General features: G+C 37.7%; 1 protein-coding gene across 1 annotated transcript; it reads right to left on the reverse strand.

Annotated features, from left to right (window-relative positions):
• Positions 1–866: 866 nt before the first annotated feature.
• Positions 867–11,395, reverse strand: LOC130162800 (ankyrin repeat domain-containing protein 1-like). Its single transcript, XM_056366636.1, has 9 exons — positions 11,045–11,395; positions 7,567–7,668; positions 7,153–7,287; positions 6,788–6,895; positions 6,588–6,686; positions 6,069–6,167; positions 1,796–1,894; positions 1,611–1,709; positions 867–1,179 (listed from the first exon to the last, which is right to left on the reverse strand). Exons 1-9 carry the CDS (start codon positions 11,393–11,395, stop codon positions 1,096–1,098), a joined length of 1,176 nt encoding a protein of 391 aa, XP_056222611.1. The 3' UTR covers positions 867–1,095.
• Positions 11,396–16,989: the final 5,594 nt, after the last annotated feature.

The following is a 16,989-nucleotide window of genomic DNA, read 5'->3' on the forward strand; positions in this document are numbered from 1 at the left end:
AAACTCATTCGCAGCTTCTCAGAACAGAAGCCAACAATAAACCACAGATTAAAGAGTGAGTTCACTGAATGTATGTGACCGACGTTTTCAGATATGAACCTACACGGTTCAGTTTACCCTGAATACTCATCAGTAGATCATATGTTCTGTAAATTAGATTTTAAACAGTAACACAGTAATGTGTGTTCTCTGTGTAAAGATATAGTGGAATAATGGCATCCTGAGCAGAGAACAAAGCCACACCCCTTTTCAATGTGATGTAATCTGAGTTTCTCTGCTCTTTGTTTTGGTAGCAGAAACCACATTTCATCTAAAAAGGCCTCCAACAAAGAAAGACATGAGACCAGAGCACAGGTGGACTGTCAAACATTCATAAAGGTTTAAGTCTTTACCTGCTCCATCAGTGTCTTTACCAGATCCGTCGGTGTGGCTGATGAAGCATCTGTTTTGGTCTGAGATGCTGGAGGTCTAGTGACTTTAAATTAAACTGGATAATATCCAACCTTGTTTACTGACTTCATGACTCATGCTGTGCCGCCAAACTTTATTATGAAAGAGCCCGCCACAGATTCATCATGTGACTTCTATAACAACACAGTTGGACTCATGATGGAAACAATAAAAAAAAAAGATTCAAATTAATGTAGCAGGGTGAGAGATACTTTGGGCTAAATGCTAAAATCAGTATGCTAACATGTTTCAAGAATTTTGTCAGTCCTTGTACTTCTATTTGGCGTTACTCATGCTCTAAATTTTGGAACAGTTGGACAGTTCCCATAAAACAGCCATCATACAGATTTACACATGACTCTTCTCCCCCCCCCCCCCCCCCCCCCCCCCCAGACCATCCCACTTAATAATTCCTTGGTATTTGACAGTAAAAACAGCCAATGAGGAGCTGCTGGTCACCCAAGGGTGAGTGTTACCAGGCAACAACAGAGATACACTGTTTATTTTAAATCACAACATGTAGAACGTCACACATCAAACAGCTGATCATGTTTTCATCATCTTTCACTTTTTTTCCATTTAACAAAATAAAAACCATCAACTCAAAGTAAACCAATAAAACCAATCAGTACTCTGTCAGTGACATCACTTCCTGTGGTGCTGCTCCATGAGGAGAGTCTTTGCTTCATTCTGCCACTGCAACACCCTGTCCAGAGGACACTGTCCATCCTGAGAGAGAGAAAGAAAGAGAGATACAGAGAGAGAGAGAAAGAGAGTGAGACAGACAGACAGAAGTGAAGTTAGGAACTCACAACAACATTCACATCTGTAAAGCCTCTTTTCCGCTGGTCAAAAACCCGCTAACATCAGGCAGGGTCACATGACTCTGCAGTAGACAGGTATTTATCGGCTCCTGCTCCAATCTGCATTGATTTTCCTGCTTTAATGCCTCAGAGCACAGACACTGTAGACACACCTGTCACCTGTCAGTTGTCACCTGCCCAGCACAGTGCCGTTAAACTAGGAACACTGCAGCAACGATGTGCACTGGGATTAAAGAGTGAGTGATAAGTTTTTAAATCACAATCTCAGATTAAAGTGTAGAAACTGCTGGAAGAGAGAAACCTTTCAGTTTACTCCTGATTGGCAGAGTGTGTTACCTGGTTGGTGATGTGTGTGTCAGCTCCGTGCAGTAACAGCAGCTGAATGATTTTGAATCTGTTGAGTCGAACAGCATCGTGAAGAGGAGTGTCTCCCTCCTGAAACAAACACAGCGCACATTAGACCTTCTGTCCGTGTGTGTGTGTGTTTGTGTGTGTGTGTGTGTGTGTGTGTGTTGACTCACTCTGTCCTGTGTGTTGAGGTCAGCTCCACACTGAATCAGGTGCTCAGCACAGTCATGGTGTCCGGTCCGCACAGAGACATGAAGTGGAGTGCTGTCCAGCTAAGACACACACACACACACACACACACACACACACACACACATACACACACTGTTATCAACTTTTGTGACAGTAACAGAAATGGTCCTACTCTTGTCCCCATTTCACCACATAATATATTTATACCATGTAATACTTGTTTGTTAAATGTAACTTTATTAGTATATTTGGGTAAAATTACAGGTTATACCAGTTGTAGTATGGTCATGTTTTCCAACTAAATATATTCAGAGTATTTCTCTGAATAAAGAACAACTTGATGTGCAGTTGTATATTTTTGAAGACAATAGATTCGGATATGTCTGTTTTCCCGCTACATGTTGTGTTATAAATTATTCTTATGTGTGTTTAACATAAGAAAGTTTCTGTATCAAACACTGACTACTGTAATGTCAGTGATAGTACCTTGTCCATTGCAGTAGTAGTAATGGCAGTAGTATTACCTTATCTGATGCAGTAGTAGTAATGTAAGAAGTATTTATGTCAATGTGCTAAAAACATCCTAGTATACTATGTGGTATAAACCGTCATAGTATATGTAAAAAAGTCCAAATATAGTATATCATAAAAAACATCACAGAAAAAAGGCATTGCGTAACTATGCCAGTTATCAGGTTTGAACCCACAACCTTTTGATTGCAAGGCTATGGTGCTAACCACTGCACCACCTTGCCACCCATGTCATCACATAATAAGTCATAAAAAGATCATGGTATGTTATGTCATAGTGATACGAGCCAGCTGTCAGGTTCAAACCCAGAACCTTCTGGCTATGAGGCCACAGTGCTAACCACTGGCTACAGCGCTAGCCTTATCTTAATGTAGTAAGTCATAAAAATGTCATATTGATTCAAGCCAGATATCAGATTTCAAACCAGAACCTTCTGGCAGTGAGGCAAGAGTGCAAACCACTGCGCCACCATGCCACCTATCTTTTAAAATAGCAAGTCATAAAAATGTCATAGTATAGTACATACGTCATACTATGACTTTTTTACGACATACTATACTAGGAAGTTTTTATGACATGCTATAGTATATTATGTCGTAAAAGATGTCATAGTATGGTAAGTCATAAAAACATTATAATATAGTATATTGTAAAAAAAACATAGTATAGGACGGTGTGTGAAACATTATAGTATAGTAAGTCATAAATAACATCATAATATATAAAGTCGTAAAAACATCATAGTATAGCAAGTCATAAAAAATGTCATAATATAGTAAATCATAAATAACGTAATAGTAAGTCATACATCTGTTATATATATATTCAAATATATATAACCCCCGAACCTCACACAGCTTCAGTGATGTGTTGAATGTCTGAGTGAAGATGGGGCCTTACTGGTCAGCACAGGCCTTAAGGTAGGAGGGTGACACACCATCTGGGCCTGGAGCCTTCCTCATCCTCTGCCTCCTGAAGAGCTGTACTAGTGTAAGTAAGACTAAAACTAAGTCGTAAACTTAATAGTATAGTATGTCGTAAAACATTCATGCTTTATGTGTTGTAAAAATCCTCCTGGTATAATAAATGGCATGATAGTATAGTATAATAATAGTATAATATATATATATATATATATATATATATATATATATATATATATATATATATATATATATATATATCTTGAAAAACATCATAGTGCAGTGTTTCATGAAAAGCGTCATAGTATAACATGGCGTTAAACCCTAATATTATAGTATGTCATAACACACATCATAGTGTAGTAAGTCGTACAAACTGCATAGTGTAGTATGGCATAAAAACGAAATAGTATAGTACGTCGTAAAAAACCTCCTACTATATTATGTCATAAAAAAACCTCCTACTATATTATGTCGTAAAAAGATTCATACTGTAGTATGTTGTAAAAGATGTCATATATATATATATATATATATATATATATAGTATATTAAGTCATAAAAACATACTATAGCATGTCGTGAAACATTCATACTATACTATGTTGTATAAAACGAACTAGTATGGTATGCTGTAAAAAATTATTTCGTCAAAACACTATAATATTAATATGTCATAGAATGCCATATCAAAAAAATATGCCATATGCCATCACTAAAAACGTAATAGTATAGTTAGTACAAAATACCTCATAGTACAGTATGTTTTAAAAACGTCATAGTATACTAAGTCATAAATATATCATAGTATACTGAGTCAAATACATCATAGTATCGTATGTCGTTAACACATAGTGTAGTATGTCATTAAAATATAGTCATAGTACAGTAGGTCATAAAAAAACGTTTATTACGTCCTAAAAACATCATAAATGTCATAGTATAGTATGCTGTAAAAACGTCATAGTATATTAAATCAAAAAAATATACTATAGTATGTTGTGAAAAATTCATACGATACTATGTTGTAAAAACGAACTAGTATGGTATGCTGTAAAAAATTATTTCGTCAAAACATCATAATATTAATATGTCATAGAATATGTCAAAAAAATGTCATACTTACATATGCCATTAAAAGGTCATAGTATGGTACTTCACAAAAAGTCATCTAATAAGTCAAAAATACGTCATAGTATACTCTGTTGTAAAAACGTCATAGTTTGTCATAAAAACATCATAACAGTACGTCTTAAAAACGTCATAATATAGTATGGTGTAAAAACATCATACTATATTATGTCGTAAAAAAGGTAATGTATTGTAGATATATCCTAAATGTCATATTATAATATTTCCCATAAACATCATAGCATAATTTGTCATAATAGACATACACATGTCATAGTATAATATGTTGTAAAAATGTCCTAGTACACCATGTCATAAAAGATATCATAGTATTTTATGTCTTAAGAACATCATAGTATTTTATGTCTTAAGAACATCATAGTATGCTATGTCGTAAAAAACATCACAGTATAGTATGTCATAAAAATGTTATGCTATAGTAAGACGTAAATAACAGCCTAGTGTAGCATGTCGTAAAAACATCATTGTATGGTATGTCATGAAAAACATCATAGTATAGTATTTATTTAAAACATCATAGTCTGCTGCTTCATCGGTGAAAACATGATAGTATAGTGTGTTGTAAAAATGTCATAGTATTGTATGTCTTGAAAACGTCATATTATACTAAGTCATAAATATATCATAGTATACTGAGTCAAATACATCATAGTATCGTATGTCGTAAACACATAGTGTAGTATGTCATTAAAATATACTCATAGTACAGTAGGTCATAAAAAAACGTTTATTACGTCCTAAAAACATCATAAATGTCATAGTATAGTATGCTGTAAAAACGTCATAGTATATTAAATCATAAAAACGCCATACTATTGTATGTAGTAAAAAACGTCATAGTTTATTATGTCGTAAAAACATCCTACATGTCGTAGTAAAATATGTCGTAAAAAACTTTATATTATTGTATGTGGTAAAAACATCAAAGTATAGTATGTTGTAAAAAATGTTATAATATAATATGTCGTAAAAAACAGAGTATTGTATTTCACTAAAAACATCATAGTATACTATGTCATAAAAACGTCATAGTATACTATTTTGTTAAAAAAAACATCATAGTATTGTATGTCGGAAAAAACATCAGAACAGTATAGCATAATATGTGTTAAAAATTTAGTATGTCGTAAAAAACAAAATGGTTTATTACATAGTAAAAATGTCCTAAATGTCACCATAGTATGTCATAGAAATGTATGTCGTAAAAAACATCATTGTATAGTATATCAGTTAAACATCATAGTACAGTATTTCCTAAAAAAATGTCATAGTTTATTACATCATTAAAATGTCCTAAATGTCATAGTACAGTATGTTGTAAAAAACATCCTAGTATGGCATATAAAATGTCATTTTATAGCAATTTATAAAAAGGTATATTTTGTCATAAAAATGTCCTAGTGAATTATGTTGTAAAATACGTCATAGTATATTATGACATAAAAAACATTATAGTATGGCATTTCATCACAACATCAAATGTTACATTTAGGGATGCCATTTGTGTGGAGTAGTAGTAATACCAGTAGTATTACCTTTTATGTTGCAGTAGTAGTAATTCCAGTAGTATTACTTTGTGTTGCAGTAGTGCTGATACCAGTGATATTACCTTTTGTGTCCCAGTAGTAGTGATGTCAGCAGTATTACCTTATCTTTTGCAGTCATGTTGGCTCCGTTGTTCAACAGCTTTTTTAATACAGACAGATGTCCTCCTCGGCAGGCAGAGTGGACACATGTTGACCACAGCTGGATGAAAGAGAAAATCAGAACTAGTTCTAACCAGTACTAACTCTGGATTAAAACCAGTTCTAACTCTGGATTAAACTGGTATTATCTCTGGATTAAAATCCGTTTTAATTTTAGATTAAAACCGGTTCTAATTCTGGATTAAAGTGGTACTAACTCTGGATTAAAACTGGTTCTAACTCTGTATTAAACTCATACTACCTCTGGATCAAAATGGTACTAACTCTGGACTAAAGTGGTACTAAATATGGATTAAAACCCGTTCTAACTTTGTATAAAAACAGTTCTAGCTCTGGATTATAACCAGTTCTAACTCTGGATTAAAACCAGTACTAACTCTGGATTAAACTGGTACAGTCTCTGGATTAAAGCCAGTTCAAACTCTGGATTAAACTGGTACAAACACTGACTAAAGTGTACCTTGTCTCTACTGTTGATGTTTGCTCCAGACTCCAACAGTTTGGAGATGACGTCAATGTGACCCTGAGAGCATGCTCTGTGGAGACCTGTACGCTCAAACTACACACAAATAAATAAGTACAAATAAACATTAACTTCACACAGTGAATACACATCAGCTAGTTACACATTACACACAGGGTGAAGTATGGATGACTCACTGTGTCACAGGCATTGATGTCTCCACCTGTGGACAGGTACTTCTCAATCACCAGCTCCTGAGCTTGATCACAGGCCTTAAAGAAATCCTCCTCATCCACATAATAAGGCTGACACACACACACGCGCGCACACACACACACACACACACACACACACACACACAACACACACACACACACACACACACACACACAAGTAAAAGTACTGATACCACAGAGTAAAAGTATCCCAGAGTCGTATTCAGTTGCTTTTCACCACTGCTGCTCAGTCTTGTTGTTGGCGACGGTCACTGATGTTGTAAATATGAGGGTTCAACAATGACAAAGATCACCTGGGGATCTGTGCAGGTGTGTTTTGGTTTTACCACTGTCTGGACAGCAGGGGACGCAGCGGCAGGTCTCGTGACAGAAGCTTTCTGCTGTTTCTTGGTCTTCCTCAGCAGCAGAAGGTTCTGGAGGTCGGCTGGAGTCTCCAGGAGAAGACGGCCAGATTTATCTGTCTGAACCGGACAGGAAGAGAAACACAAGATTTCAGACTGCAAAGGGTTAACATCTGAACCTTGTTAGTATTGCTACTACAACTACTGTTAGTACCACTACAGAATGACTGCTAGTACTACTACAGGTAAAATCCAGGTTCAGAGAGGACCGGGCAGCTGGTCTTCTGTGTTATGACAAACGGTTGTTTGACAACAGCAGTACAGTCCCGTTTCCCATTCACTGATGGTCCAGGAGAAGACTGGTGGGGGACAAACTCACTCTGATATTAAAACTCTGACCTTGAGGTTGCCTGGAGGCTCAGAGTCTGGGTTTCTGCTGCAGGTCTGAGTGTCCTGCTTCTCTTCAGAGACAGATGACTCGTAGCCTCCGTCCTCCACCTGCTGAAGACACACAGAGACGAATGTCCAGGTTGAGAGGCGGGGTACGCCTGAACAGGTCACATGTTAATCACAGTCCACAACATTCATGTCACCACATGTTGGGACTGTGGAGGGAACCCACACAGACACTGAGAATATGTAGAGTCCACACGACAGGTTCAAACCCAGAACCTTCTTACTGTGAGGTGACCACTGTACCACTCCACTGTGGAAAACATATCTGTGATTTTGTGTAAACCATAATAGTTTTCAAAATACCGATTCAACCTAAGAGACTCTCAAGTCTTGTGACCCGTTTAACCTTTCAACCATTTTTCTAGGTTGAAGTATGACCCAGCAGTAGAGCTCCAAAGTTAAGCGTTTTGAAGACGTCCTCCCACTCAGAATGAATGGGAATTTTTTTCCCTTTATCACCATTTATGTCGCCATTGTTATTCAAATCGCTTAGAACAGTCATTGCACACCATTCCTGCATGTATTCATACATATATATATTATCTGGGTTTTGTCAAAGCTGTGGGACTAGTTACGCACAGAGATTTTAATACGAAAGACAGATAGATACGACAAATAAGTATGCAGAATAATAATATATGCCTTCAATGTTATTGCATTGCAGGCACATAACTAGTAATGTTCCGTTTATTATTGCAGAGAATACACTTCACACATGTGCTTCAGTTCCCCTCCAACATCCAGAACAGAAATAACAATATAGAGATCCACCACACAGCACCTGACACCTCTGACCCCATGTCTCCTCTTTCTCATAAAACTTTAGTAGCAGCTTAAAGAGGAACAGCAGCCTCAGTTTACAGCGCTATGTATGTGTGTGTGTGTGTGTGTGTGTGTGTGTGTTGGTCATGACCTTCTCTGGTGTCATTTTATTGGCCAATCACTTCCCAAATTGGAGGGGTCAGAGGTCAGTGGGGGTCATGTGATCTCTGACAGTGAAGAAGAAACAAACAGACAAACACTGATGTGTAAGTTATAAACCCTGCAAACACACACACACACACACACACACACACACACACACACACACACAAACACACACAGCAGAGTCTGACTTATTATGATGTTTGGCACTTTTCATATTCACAAAAGGAAATGTAGTAAAAACTGTTTTTACTCATTTAAATTTGAATCAACACATTTCTACGTCCGACGCACAACAGCAACAAAACTCAGTGTGATGTCACTGAGGTGTCGACATAAAACGGACATCAGACAGTCAGCTGACAGACTGACAGATTGTTACCGTGACAGCGACAGGTGGAGCGGAGCCAATCGTTAAACTACTTCTGATGTCACTTTATTATCAACCAATCACGTGTCAGAGGTCGCAGGACACACACACACACACACACACACACACACACACAGTGTTATCATCCAGTGTTTAAATGAACTTATATAAGAACAAGTTCAGCAAAGGCAGAAGTTGATTGATTTGATTGATCAAACTTTGTTTCTCTGAATCAAGACTCGAGATAAACAGGTTAATAAGCAACCTGTGAAACATGTATGTAAATATCCACACACACATATAATCAAACTGTGTGTGCTCATATTCATTATTCAATAACATCAGATATTTCATATGTTCTGTTTCATGTTCACATACAACTTTAGAACTGAACAGATGGAACCAAAGGAACCAAATCTGACTGGAACATGTTTCTCAGTGAAATAAACAGAAAAAGAACAGAAGTCTTCTCACCACTCTCATTTCCTTCTCCTTTTCCTCTTCATCCTCCCAGCTGATTAGCTCTGATCTGATGGTGTAAAGAAAACACTACGGTAGACAAAACATGTAAAGTCTGGAATCTCTAATTTATTTAACTTGTAAACTACAGAGTCACACATGAAGCTCAACAACTGCTGGACCCAAACCAGACATTTAAAGACATGACACTGAAATCAGATCAGAGCTACTTTAAGACAGACAGAGGAACCTGGGTACCATGGGTAATATGAAAATCAATTATTATTAAAGAGCAATAAATGTTTTCCATGAGGAAAAAAACCTCACCTCTGCAGCTCCATGTTCACAGCAGCAGAACAAGATTAAAGATGGAGATGGTGACAAGCTTCACCTCCATCATCCTCTTAATATAGACACACACACACATTTGTGTGCTGACCTTTGACCCTGCCGAATGAACTTGCATGAGACGGCTGCTGACCTGTCTGACCTTCAGCAACCAGAGAAGAAGTACTTCAGTTTTCAGTGCTTCAGTTTTATTAGTGGACCTCTTCTTATGAACATTAGCTGCAGCTTTGTGGCAGGACATGGACTGAGCTCTTGTGTTCATCCACACACACACCTCCCCCCACACCTGTCCCATTTCAGACGATGAATACACCCCCCCAGAATGGCATATTTTCATCAGAATTTTATCTTTTCTGTGTCACATTTGGAACGTCTCTAACCCAACTGTTCAATGACTCGGGAAACCTTTTCTCTGCATGAGCAATGTTCAATGGATAGGATAGAATGAAGGATCCAGTTCTTCTCTAGAGACGGGAAACAAGGTCTGAGGTCTGAGGTCTGAGGTCTGATGCGTGGACCCTGGATCAGCAGCTGCTGTACTGTGAGTGTCAGCCTCCATCTGTGAGTCAGTCCGTTCTACAGCACAACATTAAACATGTAAGAACACACTTTTCAGTCTCACTAAATACGAATATACACAGTATACACACACGTGTGTGTGTGTGTGTGTGTATTTGTGTCCTGTTATAAATCCTCCTTCATGAAGGTTAAACTTTTTCAGTTGTTTTGTTGTGTCATTTGGAGGCTGCAGTTTGTGCGGAACAGCTGTATTACAGCAGTACAGTATTAAATCATACAATATAGGTAAAATAGCTTTCATTCTAAACTCAACACTTGAAAATTGTAGTTTTTAATGTTTTCTACCAGATTATTTCATTTGTCCATTTTTGGCCAAGGGAGCAATTTCATGTAATATTCTTAGTTTCCAATAGGGATGTACGATGGCTTACTGCCCTCCAATGGAGCGAATGAATGACACAATCTTGACATAGGTGTGATCTTAAGGATGTCAGATAATGGTTTGTGTTTGTGCCTGTGCCTGTGCGTGAAATTGCAGCACAAATATGTACGTATTTGCAAGATAGAGTGAAGTAAATGTCCCAGGCAAATTTGGCTTTGATGCTTTGAATCACAGGACATCTTGTAGAGTTCAAAGATGCAGCTGCAGGGTAAACAAAAACAAACTCTTCCAGATCATTTCTTCTCTGGCAAGGTGGCAAGAAGGTCATATTCACTGCTTCAAGCTCTTGACTATGTGATGCGTTCAAAGATCGAAGATGGGGAGAAATCCTCTGCACTTGAAAAGGAGACATCTTCTACCCAAGATGAGGACACATCCTCTCCTGAAGATGAGGGGACACCCTCCTCAGAGGATGAAAGCATCACCACTGATGATGAGGAGTACCAGCCAGTGCCTGATTCCTCTTCCTCAGGGGGTGAGTGCGATACAGACACAGTGGTGGAGGCCGAGTAGCTGATGGCAGAGACAGAGGAGCTGGCGGCTGAGTGGATGTCTCGTGATGGGAAAATGATGGCATAGGAACTCCTCAGAAGAAAACTGGCTCTGGTTGGCACAATCAGGAGAAACAAACCAGAGCTACCTCCCCAGCTCCTCCAGCTGCGACAGAGGAAGATTCTGTCGTCTGTCTTCGCCTTCACCAAAACTACCATTGCGGTATCCTACATGCCCAAGCGAGGGAAGAATGTGCTTCTTTTGAGCACAAAGCACAGGGAGTGAGCAGTCAGCGACAGGGAAAAGAGGAAGCCTGCAGCAATCCTCGACTACAATAAGTGCAAAGGCGGTGTGGATAACCTGGACAAGGTTGTTGGCACCTACAGTTGTCAAAGGAAAACCAGCCGCTGGCCGCTGGCTCTCTTTTACAATCTCCTGGATGTCTCGGCATACAATGTCTTTGTCCTGTGGAAATCAGTCCATCCTGAGTGGGAGTCCTCTAAAACCTACCAATGAAGGGTGTTCCTGGAAGAGCTGGGGGTCATGCTGGTGACCCCAGCAATTGCAAGATGGCCTTGTCCCCCACGCTCAACAGCCGCTGCTGCCATTGTTGGCGAGATACAACAGTCTGAATCAGAGCGTGACCCACAGCCCGCCAGCAAAATGAGGAGAAAGTTTGAACTGTGCACCTACAGGAGAAGAACGGCAACCACTTGCTCCAGCTGTTGAAAGTGTGTCTGCAAGGACCACTCTACTGTGGTTTGCACATCCTGCCGCCCTTGAGCATGCACACACACACACTCACTGAAACACACATTCTTATAGCATCTTGTAAAGACAAACAATAAATAGCCATTTTTGGCCACTAGTGGGAGTTTGTCTTTTTTGTCACTACTCAAAAGAAGTAATAATGCAAAAAAAAAAAAAAAATCTTTGTTACTGTTACTGGTACTGACCTGCAATGATGATTAAAAAAATATTAGGTTGCATCAATTATATTGTGAAAAAAATGGCAACTCTCTCTCTTTCTTTCCCTGAAAAGTTAGTGGTAATATGAAATCTAACTGGTATTTAAAGGGTTAAAATTCTGCAATTGATTAAAATTTTGGATTTCATGATCAGGACTGACGGCAAATTAAAAAATTTAAGTAGTGAAAGTAGCAAATATTTTCAGTAGTGTTTGTATAGCATTTTGCAAAAGCAAACAGGAGATGGCCGTTTTTGTCAACGAACATGCTAAGTGGGAGTTTTTATGTTTTTCTGTCACTGCACAAAAAAGTAATGATGCATAAAAATCGTTGATACTGCTAATTATTGACATACATTTAGCTGCAATGATGGTTAAAAAATAAATCAGGTAGCATGTATTATTTGGTAAAAAAGACTGATTTTATGCTTTTCTCCCTTTATAAATCATTAGCATTATGTGATCTAACAGGCATTTAAAGGGTTAAGATTTAAAAAATGAAAGTCGCTGAAAGTGAAAAATCTTTTGATATATATTAATTTCCTAGCATTTTGGGAATGCAAACAGGAGGTGGCAATTTTTGGCCACGAACACGCTGAGTGGGAGTTTTATCTACTTTGCTTTCCCTGCATAAAAATAACAATGCATAATATCAGTGTTAATCAGTTACATATCTCAGACTGTGCTATTAATAATACAAGAAAATCCAGTAGCACTGGGAATATAGAAAATGGTCATTTTTGAAGTTGTTTTCCAACAAGTGCATTGTGCAAACAAACGTTAAGGGTTACAAAATTAAAAAGAATGGATATTTTATACTTATGACAAAAACTGATGTTAGTTAAAAACTTTATGCAGTAATAATAGCAAAAAACATAAAAAATCAAAAAAACTACAGACTCAGTCTGTTTGTGGCCAGGGCTGAGTGGATAGTGATTTTGAACAAAGCCAGAGGGTATAAACAGATAAATAATAATAATAATAATAATAATAATAATAATAATAATAATAATAATAATGAACAGCTGTATATACTGTTATTTTCAAGCAGAACCAATAACTAAAATAAATAAATAATAATAATAGTAATGAGGGTTGTAGTGTCAGATCTGGATCCTGCAACTCCAGAGTCAGAGTCTGCAGAGACAGAGAGAGAGAGAGAGAGAGAGAGAGAGAGAGAGAGAAGGAGAGAGGGAGGGGAGAAGCACAAACTATAGGAGAGAGAAAATGCAAAGTTAATCACATTTCATATTTTCTTATCTTCCTGCTCTAAGATACGATAACCTCAGGTCTGAAGCTCATCAGAATCTCTGTGAATAAAGCCTGATTTGCCCCAGACCAACTGTAGAGGGTTGAACTGGGCCACATTTGCACCACAGACGTTCAGTTTGAGGGTCAAAGATCTGCCTGTTGGAGGACGTTTGGGTCAGTTCTCTGCAGTTTGAGCAGGACTTTTAATTAAGACAAGAGACAAATGAAATCCTGTTTAAAACAGGAGTGAAACACCGACAGATCAGAACGTTCATGTTTCCTATGGCTCAATAATTGCTGCAGTCGAGGATGATATGATAAAATATCTTCAATGGTTGGAGATGTTTGCATCCTCATACTAACAGGTAGTGATACACGTGACATCGAACGTTAAACTTCACAAAGTAAATGTCTTTATTCTGAATACAGACCACGCTTTTTGGTGTGAACACACTTAAAAGCTGCTGAGAGTCAGAGTGTAGTGTAGCACTGTGTGTTTGTGTGTGTGTGTGTGTGTGTTTGTGTGCGTAAGTATGTATGTGTGTGTAAGTGTGTGTGTTACAGAGTCCAGAGAAAAGCTTCCACTGAGTTATGTAACAGTTGTGTGACTGTCCCAGCTTTATATAACAGTAATACAGACAGAGAAGAGATTAATAATAGAGACTAATAGACTAATGTTTGTCAGTAATGCTCTAATGTTCTGTCTGTCTGTAATGTTCTAATGTTCTGTCTCTCAGTAATGTTCTAATGCTCTGTCTCTGTCACTAATATTCTAATGTTCTGCCACGGCAGTAATGTTATAATGTTCTGTTTGTCAGTAATGTTCAAATGTTCTGTCTCAGTAATGTTCTAATGTTCTGTCTCTGTCAGTAATGTTCTAATGTTCTCCCTCAGTAATGTTCTAATGTTCTCTCTTAGTAATGTTCTAATGTTCTGTCTCTGTCAGTAATGTTCTAATGTTCTCCCTCAGTAATGTTCTAATGTTCTCTCTCAGTAATGTTCTAATGTTCTGTCTCTGTCAGTAATGTTCTAATGTTCTCCCTCAGTAATGTTCTAATGTTCTCTCTTAGTAATGTTCTAATGTTCTGTCTCTGTCAGTAATGTTCTAATGTTCTCCCTCAGTAATGTTCTAATGTTCTGTCTCTGTCAGTAATGTTCTAATGTTCTCCCTCAGTAATGTTCTAATGTTCTCTCTCAGTAATGTTCTAATGTTCTGTCTCTGTCAGTAATGTTCTAATGTTCTCCCTCAGTAATGTTCTAATGTTCTGTCTCTGTCAGTAATGTTCTAATGTTCTCCCTCAGTAATGTTCTAATGTTCTCTCTTAGTAATGTTCTAATGTTCTGTCTCTGTCAGTAATGTTCTAATGTTCTCCCTCAGTAATGTTCTAATGTTCTGTCTCTGTCAGTAATGTTCTAATGTTCTCCCTCAGTAATGTTCTAATGTTCTCTCTCAGTAATGTTCTAATGTTCTGTCTCTGTCAGTAATGTTCTAATGTTCTCCCTCAGTAATGTTCTAATGTTCTGTCTCTGTCAGTAATGTTCTAATGTTCTCCCTCAGTAATGTTCTAATGTTCTGCCTCTGTCAGTAATGTTCTAATGTTCTCTCTCAGTAATGTTCTAATGTTCTGTCTCTGTCAGTAATGTTCTAATGTTCTCCCTCAGTAATGTTCTAATGTTCTGTCTCTGTCAGTAATGTTCTAATGTTCTCCCTCAGTAATGTTCAAATGTTCTGTCTCTGTCAGTAATGTTCTAATGTTCTCCCTCAGTAATGTTCTAATGTTCTGTCTCTGTCAGTAATGTTCTAATGTTCTCCCTCAGTGATGTTCTAATGTTCTGTCTCTGTCAGTAATGTTCTAATGTTCTCCCTCAGTAATGTTCAAATGTTCTGTCTCTGTCAGTAATGTTCTAAAGTTATCTGTCAGTAATGTTCTAATGTTCTGCTACGGCAGTAATGTTCTAATGTTCTGTCTCTCAGTAATGTTCTAATGCTCTGTCTCTGTCAGTAATGTTCTAATGTTCTCCCTCAGTAATGTTCAAATGTTCTGTCTCTGTCAGTAAAGTTCTAATGTTCTCCCTCAGTAATGTTCTAATGTTCTCTCTCAGTAATGCTCTAATGTTCTGTCTGTCTGTAATGTTCTAATGTTCTCTCTCAGTAATGTTCTAATGCTCTGTCTCTGTCACTAATATTCTAATGTTCTGCCACGGCAGTAATGTTATAATGTTCTGTTTGTCAGTAATGTTCAAAAGTTCTGTCTCAGTAATGTTCTAATGTTCTGTCTCTGTCAGTAAAGTTCTAATGTTCTCCCTCAGTAATGTTCTAATGTTCTCTTTCAGTAATGTTCTAATGTTCTGTCTCTGTCAGTAATGTTCTAATGTTCTGTCTCTCAGTAATGTTCTAATGTTCTGTCTCTGTCAGTAATGTTCTAATGTTCTGTCTCTCAGTAATGTTCTAATGTTCTGTCTCTGTCAGTAATGTTCTAATGTTCTGTCTGTCAGTAATGTTCAAATGTTCTGCTACGGCAGTAATGTTCTAATGTTCTCTCTCAGTAATGTTCTAATGTTCTGTCTCTGTCAGTAATGTTCTAATGTTCTGTCTCTGTCAGTAATGTTCTAAAGTTATCTGTCAGTAATGTTCTGCTACCGCAGTAATGTTCTAATGTTCTGTCTCTCTCAGTAATGTTCTAATGTTCTGTCTGTCAGTAATGTTCTAATGTTCTGCTACCGCAGTAATGTTCTAATGCTCTCTCTCAGTAATGTTCTAATGCTCTCTCTCAGTAATGTTCTAATGTCCTTCTGTCAGTAATGTTCAAATGTTCTGCTACGGCAGTAATGTTCTAATGTTCTCTCTCAGTAATGTTCTAATGTTCTGTCTCTGTCAGTAATGTTCTAATGTTCTCCCTCAGTAATGTTCTAATGTTCTGTCTCTCTCAGTAATGTTCTAATGTTCTGTCTGTCAGTAATGTTCTAATGTTCTGTCTGTAATGTACCAGGAGCCACGAATGTGGTGTTAACGTTACTCTCAGTAAGACATTTCATGTCACCTTCAGGAGGAACCAGTCTCTTCAGTCAAACTCATAAATCTTCAAAGCTCATCAGAATCTCTGTGAATAAAGCCTGATTTGCCCCAGACCAACTGTAGAGGGTTGAACTGGGCCACATTTGCACCACAGACGTTCAGTTTGAGGGTCAAAGATCTGCCTGTTGGAGGACGTTTGGGTCAGTTCTCTGCAGTTTGAGCAGGACTTTTAATTAAGACAAGAGACAAATGAAATCCTGTTTAAAACAGGAGTGAAACACCGACAGATCAGAACGTTCATGTTTCCTATGGCTCAATAATTGCTGCAGTCGAGGATGATATGATAAAATATCTTCAATGGTTGGAGATGTTTGCATCCTCATACTAACAGGTAGTGATACACGTGACATCGAACGTTAAACTTCACAAAGTAAATGTCTTTATTCTGAATACAGACCACGCTTTTTGGTGTGAACACACTTAAAAGCTGCTGAGAGTCAGAGTGTAGTGTAGCACTGTGTGTTTGTGTGTGTGTGTGTGTGTGTTAAATCTTCCAGATGTTATCTGGTGTTTTAGCT

This window comes from Seriola aureovittata, chromosome 21 (assembly GCF_021018895.1).
Source record: "Seriola aureovittata isolate HTS-2021-v1 ecotype China chromosome 21, ASM2101889v1, whole genome shotgun sequence".
NCBI classification, from domain to species: Eukaryota; Metazoa; Chordata; class Actinopteri; order Carangiformes; family Carangidae; genus Seriola; species Seriola aureovittata.